Source organism: Ictidomys tridecemlineatus, chromosome 4, assembly GCF_052094955.1.
Source record: "Ictidomys tridecemlineatus isolate mIctTri1 chromosome 4, mIctTri1.hap1, whole genome shotgun sequence".
NCBI classification, from domain to species: Eukaryota; Metazoa; Chordata; class Mammalia; order Rodentia; family Sciuridae; genus Ictidomys; species Ictidomys tridecemlineatus.
In genome coordinates, this window is record NC_135480.1 from 53,727,843 (window position 1) to 53,745,841 (window position 17,999).

Consider the following 17,999-nt stretch of genomic DNA (forward strand, 5'->3'; position numbering starts at 1 on the left):
GGATTGCCCCAGTACAAGCTTCTCTCAACTTGCTCATCAAATCTAAATCAGTTCCATCTATAAAAACAAATTTCAGGATGTTTCATAACAAAGTGTAACTCTCATAAATCAGGTTGTGACTCACCATATAAGTTCTAAAGCAAATAGAAAACAAAGTCAAATAAGAGGTAAGCTCGTGGTTTAAAGCTTGTAAGAAAAGAAAATAACATAAAATGAGAACTGCATAGTGAATAGCTTGGATCCAACATGCAATGATACTGTTACTATTGTTTGATCAACATGACAACCGAATCAATTTCTATGCTGAGAAAATAAACATGCATTACTACCATTTTTCTAATAAATCCACACACATTTTATATAAATTCACACTCATAGTAAATACTGTTTTTACATTAAATTGTTGTCTTTTGACAACAATTTTTCATTGAATCACAAACAATAAATTAACTCACTGTTATATACTTTAAATTGCTGGAAAAATATTTTAGATATTAACATAGTGAAATATAGTAATATAACAAAAATATGTCAATAAAATTGGATGAATAGGGAGGGGAAGGGAAGGGGTATGGGAGCAGGAAAGATGGCGAAATGAGATGAACATCATTAACTTATATACATGTATGACTGCACATTTAGTGCGACGCTACATCATGTACAGCCAGAGAAATGAAAAGTTGTGCTGCAGTTGTGTACAATGAATCAAAATGCATTATGCTATCATATATAACTAACTAAAATAAATGAAAAAATTTAAAAAAGAAAAAGAAAAATTGGATGAATGATGTTTAAAGTAATAATGTTTTATAATTAAGCAGTGCACACATGGGGTTTAAGTCATAGCAATAGGCCACTGGGTGTGTCAAAAACTAATTGCTCAGTCTTACAACTGACACTGCTGTTAGCACTGGATGTCCTGGAAACTTCTCTTAATAGGATGCATTGGCCAAATGCATGTTCTTAGTCTTCTGGAGGACGGTGACCTTAGAAGGAGATGATCCCATATTACAATGGTAGTCCATTAGCTGTTCTGAGTATTTCATACCCATTGCTGGCTTCATAGTTTCAAGTTTTTTCAATAAAGCCACATTTTCTCTTTCAAACTTTTGTTGCTCCTTCTGGCTATTGAGAGCACTACAACATAACTTAAAAGGATGATCAATGGGGATTGTACTTTTGCTTTCTGACTTTTCAGCCTGCCTTGACAGTTCTTTCAAAAGTCTCTGATTTTCCTGATCAATCTGTCTCACCTCTTCTCTTGTGAAAGAGTAATTTTTCCTAGGTACTACTGAGGGTTGATCAAAGTGAAGTTTTTGTGGTCCCTTTTTATTTAATTGCAGAAAAGCTTTTCAAAGATGATGCAGGTTCATTGTGACATGTAAGACTTTGTGGTCTAGATTACAATTGAACACTGATGACGTTGGGACAACAGCAGGCCAAAGTTTTTCTTTCACTTTCTTGGCTGCTTTCAGATACCTTGAATCAATTTTTAAAACCTCAACATCTTCATCTACCTCTTGACTCACATTTTCTTGCCTTTTAACTTTGACTTTTTGGTCATTTGGTGTATTTAACTCAAAAGATGGAACAGGGCTGATATCTGGAGTTGATAAAGCAGTTATCAGAGACATCATCTGAACAGTCTGAACTTCAAGAGGAGGAAGGCAAAGACAAAGAAGAAGAGAGAGAGGAACTAACCTTGAAATTCTTTTTACTCATGCTTGTATTTGGAGTTATTAGATGGTTTAGCTGACTTGGACCTCTTATGATGTTTGTGTCCATCATCACTGTTTTCCTGTCCATCTGTATAGTAATTCTCCTCTCCTTATTTTACAGTTTTTGGAATTCTATTTGGAATGGGCAAGTGTGTTTTAGTTCCTTTTGCAGCATCACATAATGTTTTTTTTTGATCCTGAAGAAATGGTTTGCATAATACGATTCTCTACAAGGTGTTCATCTGGAGAAATTTTTGCTTTTTTTCATTTTCCTTCTCAGTAAGATAATATTCTCTCTCTTTTTTTGAACTCCAAACTTCAGATTTCTCTTTTTTATATCCTTATTTATTCTCTCTTCAGGATTATCACTTTACTTGTCAAAAGTAATTTACTTTCATATTTCTTTACTTTTTCAAAGACACTGTCAAAGCAAGAATGGTCTATGCCACCTTCTGATGTATCTCTAAAGCAATCCATGATGGTAAAATATCTCCCAAGTGCTTATGGCTGCCTGTCTCTTGGGAGGGAAACTGAGCCCCAATGGCAGGGTAGGTGGCAGGAATGCTGCGGTGTAGAAAGTTTTTATTATTACTTTTTTATTCTTTTTCAGTTTGATTGCAAGGAATGCTGTTTCTATGAATAAGATTTTGAAATTTATTGAGATTTTCTTTTGGAAAAAAGAAGTCAGATTTTGTAAAGTTTCCATAGATTTTTTGGGATGAAATGTACTCTGAAGGATATAAAATGTGTTCTTTTTATCCCATGTTTAATCTCATCATTTATTAAATAAAATAATATTGGTTAAATCTTCCCATATATATTTCTTTGCTATGTATTTACTTTCTTAAACTTCAAGTATTCTGAGGTACAGTCTCTATATTTGTACTACTTATGTATCAATGATATAAAAGCTCTGAATTAGTGATAAATATGAATATTATGACCTTTTATCATCTCAACATGTGTCTGACATTTTCTTCACACACTTTTCAAGGAAATGTAAAATACAGGCAAAAACATGGTGATTGTCTACATGACTATGACTTCTCACAAATCATATACCACCTGTGATATAGTCAATGGCATCTGGACATATAACATGTTGGTCCATCAGAGGGCCCTGTAGGATTGTTTGGAGTGTGAATAAGGAAAGCACACTACACACAGCGGGCCCTTCTCCTGGAGAATGACTATAATGAGTCACTTGAGAAGGGTCCTTGGATTGGATTCTGTAAATGAAAACCCCTTCTCTTAGGTTAGTGTTATGTTTCTTACTGGACACAGATTAAAGAGAATGTATCTGTAAGTGTTATTGGTAGCCTTATTGCTCCAAGGAGGAGAGAACAGTCTTGAGAGGGATGCTTCTCCTAGAAATCAGAGAGGAGAAATAGAAAGGGAGAACATTGGTCCAGGCACATTGTCTGTAGGTTCATCCAGCCCTGTATTCTTCTGAAACACAGCACGTGGTTTTCTTCAATGCCCTAGCCACTTTATTCCAAGCCCAGAGTCCCCGATCCTCATGTATACATTGGGAGAATAATAACAATGTTTTCCTTTTACATAGAAAGTAAAGAAGGCAGAGAAGTTCAGTGATGTGCTCCAAGTCCTGTAAACCAGTCCAGATCTTTTTACTCTAGTCAAGAAGCTCTATGCATGAAATCAACTGTAATGATGCCTTCTCTCAAAAATATCAGTGGCTCTATATTTCTTATGGAAAATATGCAAGTTCGGGGCTCAGGAGCAACCAGACTTAAATCCCAGAAGCTTCAATCTTCTTGCCTTTACTTAATTCCCACCATTGCCCAAACTGTGCATTGTGTCCAGTTGAATTCTTCATCTGCCCCCTGCCTTTGCTCACACCTCCCCTGACTCCTCCCTTCTTTCCCTGTCTACAACATTCATTCACCCTCTGATTTCACAAAAATCCTACTGGGAGATGTCACATTGAAGTTGAGCTTCTGTGTACAAGGCCTTCAGTCCTCATGGACACATTGAGAACTGGCATTCCATGTTTTTCATTTTCCTTCTCAGTAAGATAATATTTTCATGTGTGTTCTCTTGAGCATTCTTCCCTGAGGGACCTGATTCAAGTCTCTGTAGCTCTCATACAAAATATGAGAAGTTCTGTGGGAAGCATTCAAAGTTCTCTCCAGAGGGATTCTCTGGGGCACATGATTCTATGTCATAGGGGGTTAAAAATCAGTGCACTCAATCACTAAATTGCATTTACAAGCAGGTGTATTTTAATAAGTGGTGAGAGTGATGATAAAGTAGCATGTAAACGTCACAGTCAATGTCAATAGGTAAGACAGTGCGGCTTCTACTTGTGTGACTGTTAGTGGTTTTTTTCATTGAGTGTTCTCAGTAAAAGCTGGTGATGCTGTTGAAGACATGCCTCAGTGCTCAGGGACCAGTAGGCATGACTGAAATATTTGAATCAGATGTTTTAGTTTGATGTTTTGTCAGTTTCCTTTTTATTTTCTTCAGAAAAAGTGCATCTCATAATTACAATCATGAAGAATTTGGATATAATAATGAGCAAATGAAAAGAGGGAGCAGCATTTGTGGTCAATTGTGACCATATCATAGTTTTGTTTTGTTCTTTAAGTATAGGTTTTGTTTGTAATTGACACATGGTAATTGCACATATTCATGATATATTCCGTGCCATTCCAATGTATGCACACAATCTTAATGATCAGATAAATGTAATTGTCATTTCTATAACCTCAGATGTTTATCATTTCTTTGTGTGCAACATTTAAAATCCTCTTCAACAAGTTTTTGAATTGTGCAGTTAGCTGTTGTCAACTATAGTTATCATACTGGGTTTTTAAACATAATTTTATTCAAAACATGTTTTAATCAGCATTATAAATGTTTCCTATTTTAAAACAATACTCCAAATTTTGTAAATTTTAAAACCTATCCAGTTTCTAACACCTGGAACTCAGTACACATTTCATTTATTTATTATTATAGCCATTTGAAATGAGTTTTAATTATTTTGTCCTACAAAGTATATTTTTTAATTTTAAGAAAGTTTTGCTATTGAAAAAAACATATAATTATAATGGATTATATAGGCTTTGGATAATATGTGTATGGTCCAACTCAGGAATGAAGCAATTTGCCTTCTGCTGTTGCTCATGCCCTACAGATCTGCACTGAAGACAACATATACCTTCAGCTCCCTGGGATTCTCTGTCCTGCTGGCTTCCTCATCTCCCTGCTGACTATCCCCTGGTTTTCAGAACATCACAGAAGACACAGTGGGCTCCATCTAGTACCATTGCCATCAGGGACCTCTGACTTGAGCAAGTATGTCCTTCCCTGTGCCTTTTTCCTCCCACTTACCAGCCCTTCCACCCACAGCATTCAGTGACTGTGGTTGTCTTCTCAAGCTCCCTGTCCACATGTAATCTTTCTCTTACTTAAATTGTCTAAAGCCCTTGTTATTACTTGCAGTTTGTTTTCCAATTGTGCTCTGTACTGGCTTCCCTTCGCTTTTAGACAGTATTTTTTAGAGTTTAATTTTTCTGATATATTCCATTTATTTCTTTAAAGTTATTATTTTAACATGTAATGATCTGGGGATTGTTGGGGGCATTGTGTAGATACTAAAATGCAAACAAAATCTTTGCCTCAGGGATTATACGGTTGTGGGAATGATATTTGTATAAATGTGTATATAATTTCAATTGATAAAAATCGAGCTAGAGAGTTTGGGGGCATAATGGGGTACTATTTTATGAAGCCTTGTGGTGAGGTTCACAGTTATTTTAGGTAGTGTGCTTACGGATTCTATTGAGATTTGGTCTATGCTGAATTCCTTATATTGCAGAGTTTAGAAAATGGTAGGTCCATCAGAGCTTGTTGAATAATTCATGAGTCCATGAGGTGCTTGATGAGACTGGGGAAGGAAAGAGAGAGAAAGAGTGGCAAAGAGTGGAAAGTTTGAAATTGTAGTCCCAGAATGACCAAAAAGTGGGCTTGTCCTTAAATCATAATGGTCACAAGGTTGAGTCTTGGATCTTTGGGGCTAAAAATTTCACATCCCAGTAAACCCCAATAGATTTGGCCAGACATTAATAAGAAGTTAATAAGCTCAAAACCAATTTTCATAGTCTAGAGGTGTTACCTGAAACAGGTACATTTAAAATACAACCCTCCATGAGTATTCTTGTGGAATATTGTCAAACCATCAATATCACATAAAGTTCTATTTGTCTTGAATCCAATGAATATTTAAGTAGATTTACATAAAATTCACTATCACTGAATTACTGTAAACAATTTGGATTAGCTTTTTCCTATTTGTCTACTTTATCACATTTTATTTTCTGTAGTTTTCATTGTTATATTTACAACAATTGAATAAAGAGAAGGATATCTGTGGTAATATGGGATTAGAACTTGTATTAGAAAATATCTATATACTTTAAGGGTATGTTTACCTTAAAACTACATAGCATACAAGTTGTAATAGAAACTTGATAGCATTTTGAACTTTTAAGACCAGATTTTTAAGAATTGTTCACTTTTACTTTATATTTGACAGATTGACTAATATTGTTAATCTTAGTATTTTGCCATTCTCCAAGTATTCCAACTTAAGTTTTTTGGAACATGGGTTCCTCTTTTCATCCTCTGACAGAATTTCCATGCTGAATGCAGGTTTCTACTCTTAGCCTCTGGACTGTGACTTTATTCTTTGATCATGTCTACAGAAACAATATAGGGCTTTTGTACTGCAATGAAAACACAAAATCAAAGCTCTGTGGTTGAATTCATACTCTTGGGCTTCTCTGATTCTCCTAAACTCCAAGAACAGATCTTTGGTGTTTTCTTGGTAATTTATCCGATGACCCTGATGGGAAATGCCATCATGATAGCTGCCATCTTTCTGGATCAGACCCTCCACATCCCCATGTACCTGTTCCTGCAGAATTTATCTGTAGTCGAAGTGAGTTTCAGTGCAGCCATCATGCCTGAAATGCTAATGGTCTTGACCACCAAGAGAACTACAATTTCTTTTGCTGGCTGTTTTGCACAGATGTATTTCATTCTTCTTTTTGGGGGGACTGAGTGTTTTCTCCTGGGGGCAATGGCTTATGACCATTTTGCTGCCATCTGCTGTCCTCTGACCTACCCCATGATTATGAACAAGAGGGTGTTTGTGAAATTAGTCATGTTCTCATGGGTCTCTGGGATCATGGTGGCTACTGTGCAGGCCACATGGGTATTTAGTTTTCCCTTTTGTGGCCCCAATGAAATTAATTATATATCTTGTGAAACCCCAGCAGTGCTGGAACTGGTATGTGCAGATACCTTCTTGTTTGAAATCTATGCCTTCACTGGCACCATTTTGATTGTTTTGGTTCCTTTCTTGTTGATACTCTTGTCTTACCTTCGAATTCTCTTTGCCATCCTGAAGATGCCATCAACAACTTGGAGACAAAAGGGCTTTCCACCTGTGCCTCTCATGTCACATCAGTCACCCTCTTCTATGGCACAGCCAGTTACTTATTTACAGCTTAAATCCAGCTACTCACCAGTAACCAAGAAACTGATGTCATTGGTTTACACATTGCTCACACCCCTGCTGAATCCACTAATCTACAGCCTGCGAAACAATGAGATGAAAAGGGCTATGGTAAAATTATGGTGGAGAGCAGTGGTTTTACATAGTTTGACTTGTTGAGAAACCATGTGAGATTTGCTCCTTCCTCAAGAAAACTCTATTTGAACTTAATAAATGATGAAAACGGATTCCATTTCTTGATATTAATGTGTTCACAGTATTGAATTCCTTGAGTTTGAAATGTATCAGGAGATTCTTCTCTTTTAATATATGGTGTTGTCATTGTTTTTAAGGGATACTAACAGTCTAGTCATGTATTTCCCTATTATCAGCATACAGGTCATTATCAGACTAATGTGATTAAGGTGATGCTTCAATAAATATCTAGGTTCAATAGGTTTCTATGTATCGATGCTTTTATTTTGATGTGGTCATTTCCTCAAAGTCATTCTATTAGAATGAATGTTATTTACACTTGTGTGTGTGTATGTGTGTCTGTGTGTGTTGTGTGTGTATTGGTTGAAATCTTATCGAAGGCCTTGCATATGCTAAGCATGTGCTCAATCACTGTGCCACATGCCCTGCACTTTTTAATATACTTTAATTGCTATTGTAGAGTTACTTCCTTGTATTCTTGTAACTAGTTCAAACTGACCTGAAGGCTCACTGAGATTCAGTAACAGCTACAGCCTCAAGAGACCAATCAATAGTGTGTGTGATTTTTTTTTTCTGGATAGAAAATCTTTTCAATGAATCAGAAAATAAATTATTATTTTCAACCTCAAATGAGCTCTACTTCTCACAGTGGGATATACCAAAATTGTATTTCTCTTGGTGTTTTTTACATATATTTACAAAATGATGCATATATTTTCTGGATACTCATGTGGCTATATTAAGTATTGTTTTCACTTATGACCATTATTTCAGAGTACTTTGAATTTTCCTTCATAGGTCAAATTGACCTCAAATTTATCTGTGAACAATAAATGATTTTTTACAACTTATTTTGGGAAAATAATATGATTAAAGAAATATTCCTATTTTCTATGGCCCTTACATCACATGACTTATGGTGTGAACTTTTCAGGGGTAATATTTTCACAGTTGTAAAATGTGAAAGTTTCATTCTTTGATGTTTTTCTATTCTCAGAGAATAGTAAGGTACCTGTTTACAAGTACCACATGTGTTTTAACACCATACTATTCTCTAAGATTATTCTTTCACCCTGAAGTAGTGTTACTTAATTCCTGCTCCAGGAATGGTAATAAAGGTGTAAAAGATTATTCCATTGTTAAAAGACCGTTTTTAAGTTTATCAGTACTTCTGCCAAAAGTAAAAATTGGAGGTATAAAATGAATTGGATTTGCAGTAAAATAATTTCATCTGAAAATAAACACAAGTTTGAATTACATTTGAATGCTGTCCAATGTTCTTTTCATGAGGGCATTTGATTGGCATTAGCAAATTCTTTCATTGTATTTTTGTGACCTAAAGTTTCCTCATTGTTTATATATAGAGAGTGATCAAATACTGCCTTTGAGGAAATAAAATATTCAAATGCCCAAATCTAAGTACAATGCACAACTTAAAAATACATGATTTTATTTTAATCTTTATTCTTTTTTCATTTTTTCACTTATATACTGAATTAATATGTTTATATTATGAGTGAATCAATACTTTGAGGAAAATACAGTTAACTGTAAGACCTCTTTCAGCCAGGAGATAATTTCTTCCTTTCTGATGGTTAAATAAAACTCCATTGTGTATATATATATCCCATTTTCTTTACCTGTTATCTATTGATATACACCTAGACTGGTTCTACAATTTGGCTACTGTGAATTGTGCTGCTATAAACATGGGAAAGCATGTATCTAAAATATGCTGTCTGTAATTCTTTTGGATAGATACCAAGAAGTGGTATAGCTGGATATTACAGTATTACCTGTTTAGTTTTTGGAGGAACTTCCATACAATTTCCATAGTGCCTGTACTAATTTACTTTTCCCACCGACAGTGGATAAGGGTTCCTTTTTCTCACATCTTTGCAAACATTGTTATTTCTGTTGAGATGGAATCTCAGCATAGTTTTGATTTGCATTTCCCTTATGTGTAAAGATATTGAACACTTTTCATACAATTGCCATTTATTCTTCTCTGGAGGAGTGTCTGTTAGGTTCATTTGCCCACTTACTGAATTGGTTACTTCCTTGAATGGTGTTGAGTCTTTTGAGTTCTTTATATATTCTGGCTATTAATCCTCTGTCAGAAGAGTTGGCAAAGATTTTTTCCTCCCATTCTGAAGGGTTTTCTTCCTGCTGTTGTTTCCTTTGTTGTGTAACTTTTTTGTTTGGTGTCATTCCTTTTCTTGAGTCTTGGCATTACTTCCTGAGCTCTAGGAGTCCTTGTTGCCTGCACCTATAGGTTAGAGTCTCTCCTATGTCCTCTTCTAGCAGTTGCATGACTTCTGGTCTTATTTCTAGGTCTTTGATCCAATTTGAATTGATTTATGTAGGGTGAGAAAGAGGGATCCAGATTGAACCTTCACATGTGGATATTGTTTTTCAAGCACTGTTTGTTATAAAGGCTTATCATTTCTTCAACATAGGTTTTGGGCAATTGTGTCAAGAATCAGATGAGTTTTTTTTTTAAAAAAAGGAATACGATGAGTGAAGCTATATGGGCTTACTTGTCTCTTCTTCTACATAAATTTGACAGAAGGACTTATTTTATGTTTCTACTCTTAATACCAACCATTAACTAATTTAACATTAACTTGAATTTTCCTCCCATTCTGAAGGTTAGCTAACTAACCTTCATTAACTTGAATCTCATGCCAGTTAGTGAGATGTATTCTTGAAATCACTTTCTGCTGGTTTTGAAGTTGACATACACAAGAAAGTGAACTTTAAAATGTAAGCCTGTAATAACTATCTGTTGAAATATTTTAATTGGTGTTTAGTGTCCACTCATACACTTGCTTATGTTTTCTGATGAAAATTCTGCTTTGAATTGAGTCACCTCCATCTGGCCTGGAGCTGTCAAGTCATGCCTTTTTCGCTGTCTGGTATGTTTGTAACTTGCTGTTTCAGCTGGATAATTCTTGCTGTTTCTTCACATCTCCTTAAAATGTCATCTGCTGAAGGTGTCTTTCTATGATCTGCTCTCAACTACCCATTTCATGTTATCTCTGAAATCTGGACCTTACTCCATACCTTTTTATCTTAATTTTATTTTATGAAGCAGAATACACTTTTTCGTTCCCTAAATGTACCTTGTACTGGTTGCTGGGATAATAAACAGAGGTAATTTCCATGTGATAGAAGGTGGGGAAGGTGAAGGCCCCATTAGCCGAGCAGGATAAAGTGCAGGTATAAGCCTGAATTTACTAATGGTATATAGTTAGTATTTATGGCACAAAAAACTGCTTTTTTTTTAAAAAAAAATTCATTCTGATTGCAGACCATTTTCCTCACATCTAGAGTTTTACCTGTCTCCACCCATCCTTAACAGTGGGAAATAGAGGAGAACAGTAGAAGAAAGAAACAGCACGTAAGTTTTGATGTGGGATTTGTAGTCCTATATTTATAAGTGCCTTTTTAAATAGCATGTACAGTTTGTAGATCAAAATGCTCCCTCTGGTCCTTTTAGGACACTTATATCTTGAGTCTTTCTCAAGCATTTAAATGTGATCTGTGTAATGCTGGAAGTTTCATTTGATAAGTAGACAGTGAAGTCACTGATAACAGTGACTAAAAGAATCTGTCCACCACTGTGTCCCACCTGCCTAACACAGTGCCTGGGAGAGAGTTGGTACGTATCAAATACTTTCTTCATGAATAAGAAGAGAGCAGTCTGAGTTAAGATGTTAGCTTCAAGTCTTGGCCCTTGGAGCAGGGTCTGGCATAGTCACAGCAATAATCAAGGAGAACTGGTAGCAGAGCAGTCCTCAGGAGGAAGCCCTTCCAGTGCTTCACAGCTGAGGGCTAGTGGAGGGGGCAGGGTTTGTTTCCTCAGCTGCCTTCCTGAGTGTCCCTGTGTTGATTCAGCCCTCTGGACATGTAAGTCTCCATAAAGAGGTCTGACCAGTCACATGCAAAGATACAGAGTATCTCTTGGGACACTGGTGTGGCCAAGTAAAGGAGATATTCCATTTCTGTGATATGAAAAATGATGTGTTTATCATGGAGTTTCCATATCTCAGAGTTAAGAGCACGTTCTGGGTCTTAGAGATCCTCTAATGTTTGATCCTCCTGTAATATACTCACCAAGTAATTTTTTCAAACTTCTTGAACTCCTCTTGGGAGGAACTTGTATTCCTGAGGTCGCCCAGTTCACCTTTCCATGATGGGTGATGGGGCAGCTTGAGATGGAGGGGCAGCTTGAGAATTCTCTTAGAGTTGGAAGTAGGGTTGTTGTTCATAGTTTCTAGGTGACTCCTGAATTTACAGGCAATCACACATGTGAGTTCAGAAGAGCAGCAACTTTTGTGTAAAAAAATATACATATATATATTTCTTTCTCTGTTTCTTGATTTGTTGTTCCAGCTTTCATAACTTGATAGCTTTTGTTAATGATACAATTATACATCCCAATCTGGTTTGTATGATTGTTTGGGCTGTTGCCATTTGCATTTTGGTGGTAGCTGTGTGTGTGTGTGTTTATTGATTACTGTATATCACTTACTCTTCAAAGAAGATGCTATGGGGTTAAATTTGGAGAAAAATTGCATTGCCCTATAAGTGGTTTATTGGAAAAATTGGGATCATGTGTTTTTCAGCACTTAATATCTTGGCTGCATTTTATTGTGCATCACAATTGTGAGGAAAAAGAAAACATTGAACCATTAAGACTATAACAATCATGTCTAGTGGGAAATTAGTGAAGAAAAATTCTCATTAACTCTCAACATAATCTTGGTTTAATTAATATGGAATCTTCAATATTCAGATTATCATGACTACTTTAAACAAAATATAAATAAAATTAATTGTGTGATATTATTTAGATTAGGTATACATATTCTGCTTCATTAAGGGATGTGTGGAATATCTGTGTTTTTTGGGGATAGATCATTCATACTTCTAGACATGAACTATGTGCACTGTTTTTTGGGTTTATGATGGTTAACCTAGATCAAATTTATTTTTGTTGAGTATTACATAATAAAATTGATATAAATATTTATATTATGCATTGGTGTTATTTGCCTTCATATAAAATTGAATAAATTTGTGTTTAAAAAAATTACAAAGTGAAATGAAATCACATTAATTCTAGCATGGTTTTAAGTATGTGTATGGCTGTAGTCCTACACTGCCTACTCAATGGTTTGTGATGTATTTTTTAAGAGATAGTAAATTGAAGGGGTCTTGGTAAATGGTGACCATGTAGTTTGGGCCAAGGGATATCCTTCTTCTCTGCTGCTATGGCTACTTTGTTCTTATGGCAGCATGCCACCAAGGGAGTAGCTGCTGAGAGAGGCTGGCTAAAATCAATAACTGAGTCTCTAGTTACATGGTTGAATGTTAATGTGGGATGCCAGGACCTTCACACTCTATATCCACTCAGTATGTCTTAACCCTAGGCCTTGTGGCTGCCAGATTTTCTGTCTTTTCTTTCAGGACCAGTAAATTCTTCTTTATCTTGTGGCATTACCAACCTCCTCATCCATACCCTCATATTCAATTCCATGACTTCCTCCTGTCCTTTTTGGTACAGGGTGACCAGATCACGCAGGTCTTTACGGGTGTAATTCCTTTGTTCTTTAGTCCCCTTCAGTGCTTCCCTAGCTGTGCAATGCTGTGATGGACCCTTATAGGCCTGGCATAAAGGATATAAGGTGACTGCAGTACCCTTCTACTTCTCTGCAAACCTGATGCCACACCTATGCTATTGTCTTATTGCTCTTAATTGTAAGAGGTTGGTTACTGTTGCAGTGTCAGAATGGTCAGAGATGTCTTAGCAAACAAAATCTTTGTAGGCATCCAGCCAGCATCCCCATAACATGTATCAAAGCCTTAGATTTTTTTCTAGCTCTAGCTCCTTCCTTGATTAAATAGTCAATTTTCTCTGATTTTCAGGTACTGACTAGAGAACTCTGCAATTGATATCATGTCCCCTTCACTGTTCACTTTACACTGAGCCAAAGAGTCCCTGATCCTTATATATACCCTGTGGGATTAATAATAATTCTTTTCTTTTACATAGAAAGTAATAGAAGCAGAGAAGTTCAGTGGTGTGCTCCAAGTCCAGATCTTTTGACTCTAAGTTAAGAAGCTCTGTGTATGACATAAACAGTAATGACACTTTTTCTCAAAAATGTCAGTGACTCTATATTTCTTCTGGAAAATATGCAAGTTCAGGGCTCAGGGGCATCCAGACTTAAATCTCAGAGGCTTCAATCCTCTTGCCTTTACTTAATTCCCACCATTGCCCAAATTGTGCAATCTGTCCAGCTGAATCTTCACCTGCCACCTGCTTTTGCTCACACCTCCCTGGACTCCTCCCTTCTTTCCCTGTTTACAACATTCATTCACCCTCTGATTTCACAAAACTGCTACTGGGAGACGTCGAATTATAGTTGAGTCTCATGTGTACAAGGCCTTCAATCCCTGTGGACACATGGAGGGCTGGCACTCCATATGTGTTCTCTTGAGCTTTCTTCCCTGAAGGACCAGGTTCAAGTCTCTGTAGCTCTCCTACATATTATATGAGAAGGTTTGTGGTAAGCATTCCAAGTTCTCTCTGGAGGGATTCTCTGGGACACATGATTCTATGTCATGGGAGGTAAAAAATCAGTACACCTCAATCACTAAATTGCAATTATGAACTGGTCTTTTGACCAGTGGTGAGAGTGCTGATAAAGTAGCATGCAAGTGACAGAGTCAGAGTCAATAGGTAAGACAGTGGAGCTTCTGCTCATGTGTCTGTTAGTGGTTTTTAAATTGGGAGTTCTCAATGAAGGCTGGTGATACTTCTGTCTCAGTGCTCAGGAATGAGTAGGCATGGCTGAAATATTTGAAGGTGACTTTCTGGTTTGATGCTTCAGTTACTTTTTTTGTTTGTTTCAAGAGAAAAGTGCAGCTCATAATTACAATCATAAAATCTTTGTATAAAGTAATGAGCAAATGAAAAGAGGAAACAGCATTTGTGGTCAATTGTGACCACATCACAGTTTTATTGCTGCTCTTTATTATTTATGTTTTGTTTGTAATTGACACGTAGTAATTCCACATATTCATGATATACACTGTGTTATACCAATACATCCAATCTTTATTCATCTGCTAAAAATAATTGGCATTTCTATAACCTCAGATGTTTATGATTTATTTGTGTGGCAACATTAAAATTCTCTCTAGTAAGTATATTGAATTGTGCAATTACATTTTGTTATCCATAGTTATTTTACTGTTTTTAAATATACTTTTATTCAAAGCATAATTTAAATCAGTTTATAAAATTTTCCTTTGTTTTAAAATACTACTCTAAATTTTTACATTTTAAAACCCATCCAATTCTAATATTTGCAACTGAGTACACATTTTGCTTAGGATGATTATTATTAGTAGTATTTTTATTTTGCCATTAGAGATGAGTTTCGATTATTTGGTCCTACACAGTATATTTTACTAATTTTAAGAGAGTTTTTGCTATTAAAAAACAAATAACTCTCATGGTTTTTACAGAATTTTGATAATATGACTATGGTCCAACTCAGGAATGAAGCAATTTGCCTTCTGCTGTTGCTCATGCCCTACAGATCTGCACTGAAGACAACATATACCTTCAGCTCTCTGGGATTCTCTGTCCTGCTGGCTTCCTCATCTCCCTGCTGAATACCCCCTAGTTTTCAGAACATCACAGAAGACACAGTGGGCTCCATCTAGTCCCATTGCCATCAGGGACCTCTGACTTGAACAAGTGTGTCCTGCCCTGTGCCTTTTTCCCACCCACTGCCCCTTCCACCCATAGCATCCTGTGACTGTGGTTTCCTCTCCAGTTCCCCATCCACATGTAATCTTTCCCCCATTTAAATTGTCTAAAGCCCTTGTTATTTCTTGCTATTTGTTTTCCAATTGTGCTCTGTACTGGCTTCCCTTTGCTTTTGACACTATTCTTTAGAGTCTAATTTTCCTAATATATTCCATTTATTTCTTTAAAATTATTGATTTAACGTGAGTAATGAGCTGGGGATTGTTGGGGGCATTGTGTAGATACTAAAATGCAAACAAAATCTTTGCCTCAGGGATTATACTGTTGTAGGAATGATATTTGTATAAATGTATATGTAATGTCAATTGATAAAAATGAAAAATACACAGCAATATGTAAGGGGTAGAGCTAGAGAGTTGGAGGAATAATGGGTTCTATTTTATGTAGCTTACTAATGAGGGTCAAGGTTATTTTAGGTAGTGTGCTTAGGTTTCTGTTGAGATTGTGTCTGTACCAAATTACTTATATTGCTGAGTCTAGAAAATGGTAGATCCATTAGAGCTTGTTGAATAATTAATGAGTGCATGAGGTGCTTGATGAGACTGGGGAAGGAAAGAAAGAGTGGGAAAGAGTGGAAAGTTTGAAATTGCAACTCCAGATTGACTAAAAAGTGGGTTTGTCCTCAAATCATCATGGTCACAAAGAATAATCTTGAATCTCTGGGGCTAAAAGTTTCATATCCCAGAAAATCCTAAATAGAATTGGCCAGAAATCAATAAGAAATTAAAAAGCCTGAAGCCTATTCACATAGTCTGGTGTTGTTTTCTGAGAGAGGTGCATTTGAATACAACCTTCCTTGAGAATTCTTGTGGAATGTTGTCACCTTTAAATGTCACACAAAGTTTATTGGTTTTGAATCTAATGAATATTTACATAAATTTACATAAAATTCAATATTACTGAATTATTATAAAAATTTGGATTAGCTTTTTTCCATTAATCTACTTTTATACTATATTTTCTACCTCTTCATTTTTATATATACATAAGTTGAATAAAATGAAAAATACCTGTGGTAATAATATGGGATTAGAACCAGTGTTAGAAAATATCTATATTTACTTTAGAGTATGTTTAGTTTAAAACTACATAGTGTATAAGTTGCAATAGAACTTGATAGCACATTGCACTTTTAAGACCAAATTTCTAAATAAGAATTCTTCAGATTTCCTTTTATATTAGAAATAGTCACTAATGTTAGTATTTTGCCTTTCTTTAAATGTTTCAACCTCAGTTTTTTGGAACATGTTTTCCTCATTTCATCCTCTGCTAGAATTTCTATACAGAATTCAGGCTGCTATTCTCAGCCTTTGGACTGTGACTTTATTCTTTGATTATGTCTGCAGAAACAATATAGGGCTTCTGTACTGCAATGAAAAGACAAAATCAAAGCTCTGTGGTTGAATTCATCCTCTTGGGTTTCTCTGACTTTCCTGCACTTCAAGAAGAGATCTTTGGGGTTTTCTTGGTTATTTATCTGGTGACCCTGATGGGAAATGCCATCATCATAGCCACCATCTTGCTGGACCAGACCCTCCACATCCCCATGTACCTGTTCCTGCAGAACTTATCTGTGGTAGAAGTGAGTTTCAGTGCAGCCATCATGCCTGAAATGCTGGTGGTCCTGACCACTGAGAAAAGTACAATTTCTTTTGTGGGCTGCTTTGCACAGATGTATTTCATTCTTCTTTTTGGTGTGAATGAATGTTTTCTCCTAGGGGCAATGGCTTATGACCGATTTGCTGCCATCTGCTGTCCTCTGACCTACCCCATGATTATGAACAAGAGGGTGTTTGTGAAATTAGTCATGTTCTCATGGGTCTCTGGGATCATGGTGGCTACTGTGCAGGCCACATGGGTATTTAGTTTTCCCTTTTGTGGCCCCAATGAAATTAATCATATATCTTGTGAAACCCCAGCAGTGCTAGAACTGGTATGTGCAGATATCTCCTTGTTTGAAATCTATGCCTTCACAGGCACCATTTTGATTATATTGCTTCCTTTCTTGTTGATACTCTTGTCTTATCTTAGAATTCTCGTTGCCATCCTGAAGATGCCATCAACAACTGGAAGGCAAAAGGCCTTTTCCACCTGTGCCTCTCATGTCACATCAGTCACCCTCTTCTATGGCACAGCCAGTATGACTTATTTACAGCCCAAATCTAGCTACTCACCAGTAACCAAGAAACTGATGTCTTTGGCTTACACATTGCTCACACCCCTGCTGAATCCCCTTATCTACAGCCTGCGAAACCATGAGATGAAAAGGTCTTTGGTGAAATTATGGCGGAGAGCAGTGGTTTTACACACAGTTTGACTTGTTGAGAAGCTATATATTTGTTTATTACTCAACAGAACTCCGTTTGAATTTAATAAATGATGAAAACAGATTCCATTTCTTGATATTAATGAGTTCACATTGTTGTATTCCTTGAGTTTGAAATGTATCAGGAGACTCTTCTCTTTTAATACTGTAGTGTTATCATCTGTTTTGAAGAGATACTAAGTTTCCTTAGCACATGATACAACAGTCTAGTCATGCATTTCCCTATTATGGGCATCCAGGTTGTTATCAGACTATTGTGATTAAGATTATGCTTCAATAAATATCTAGTTCAATAGGTTTCTATGTATTGATGCTTTTATTTTGATATGGTCATTTCCTCCAAGGTCATTCTGATAGAATGAATGA

General features: G+C 36.1%; 1 protein-coding gene and 2 pseudogenes across 1 annotated transcript; 2 read left to right on the forward strand and 1 right to left on the reverse strand.

The window, feature by feature from the left end:
- Nucleotides 1-840: 840 nt before the first annotated feature.
- Nucleotides 841-1,634, reverse strand: LOC101976342 (cilia- and flagella-associated protein 97 pseudogene; annotated as a pseudogene).
- A 4,840-nt stretch (nucleotides 1,635-6,474) lies between these two features.
- LOC144376652 (olfactory receptor 10A3-like) lies at nucleotides 6,475-7,422 on the forward strand (annotated as a pseudogene).
- Nucleotides 7,423-16,679: 9,257 nt separating this feature from the next.
- Nucleotides 16,680-17,624, forward strand: LOC144376774 (olfactory receptor 10A3-like). Its single transcript, XM_078045050.1, has one exon. It carries the CDS (start codon nucleotides 16,680-16,682, stop codon nucleotides 17,622-17,624), a length of 945 nt encoding a protein of 314 aa, XP_077901176.1.
- The last annotated feature ends 375 nt before the right edge of the window (nucleotides 17,625-17,999 follow it).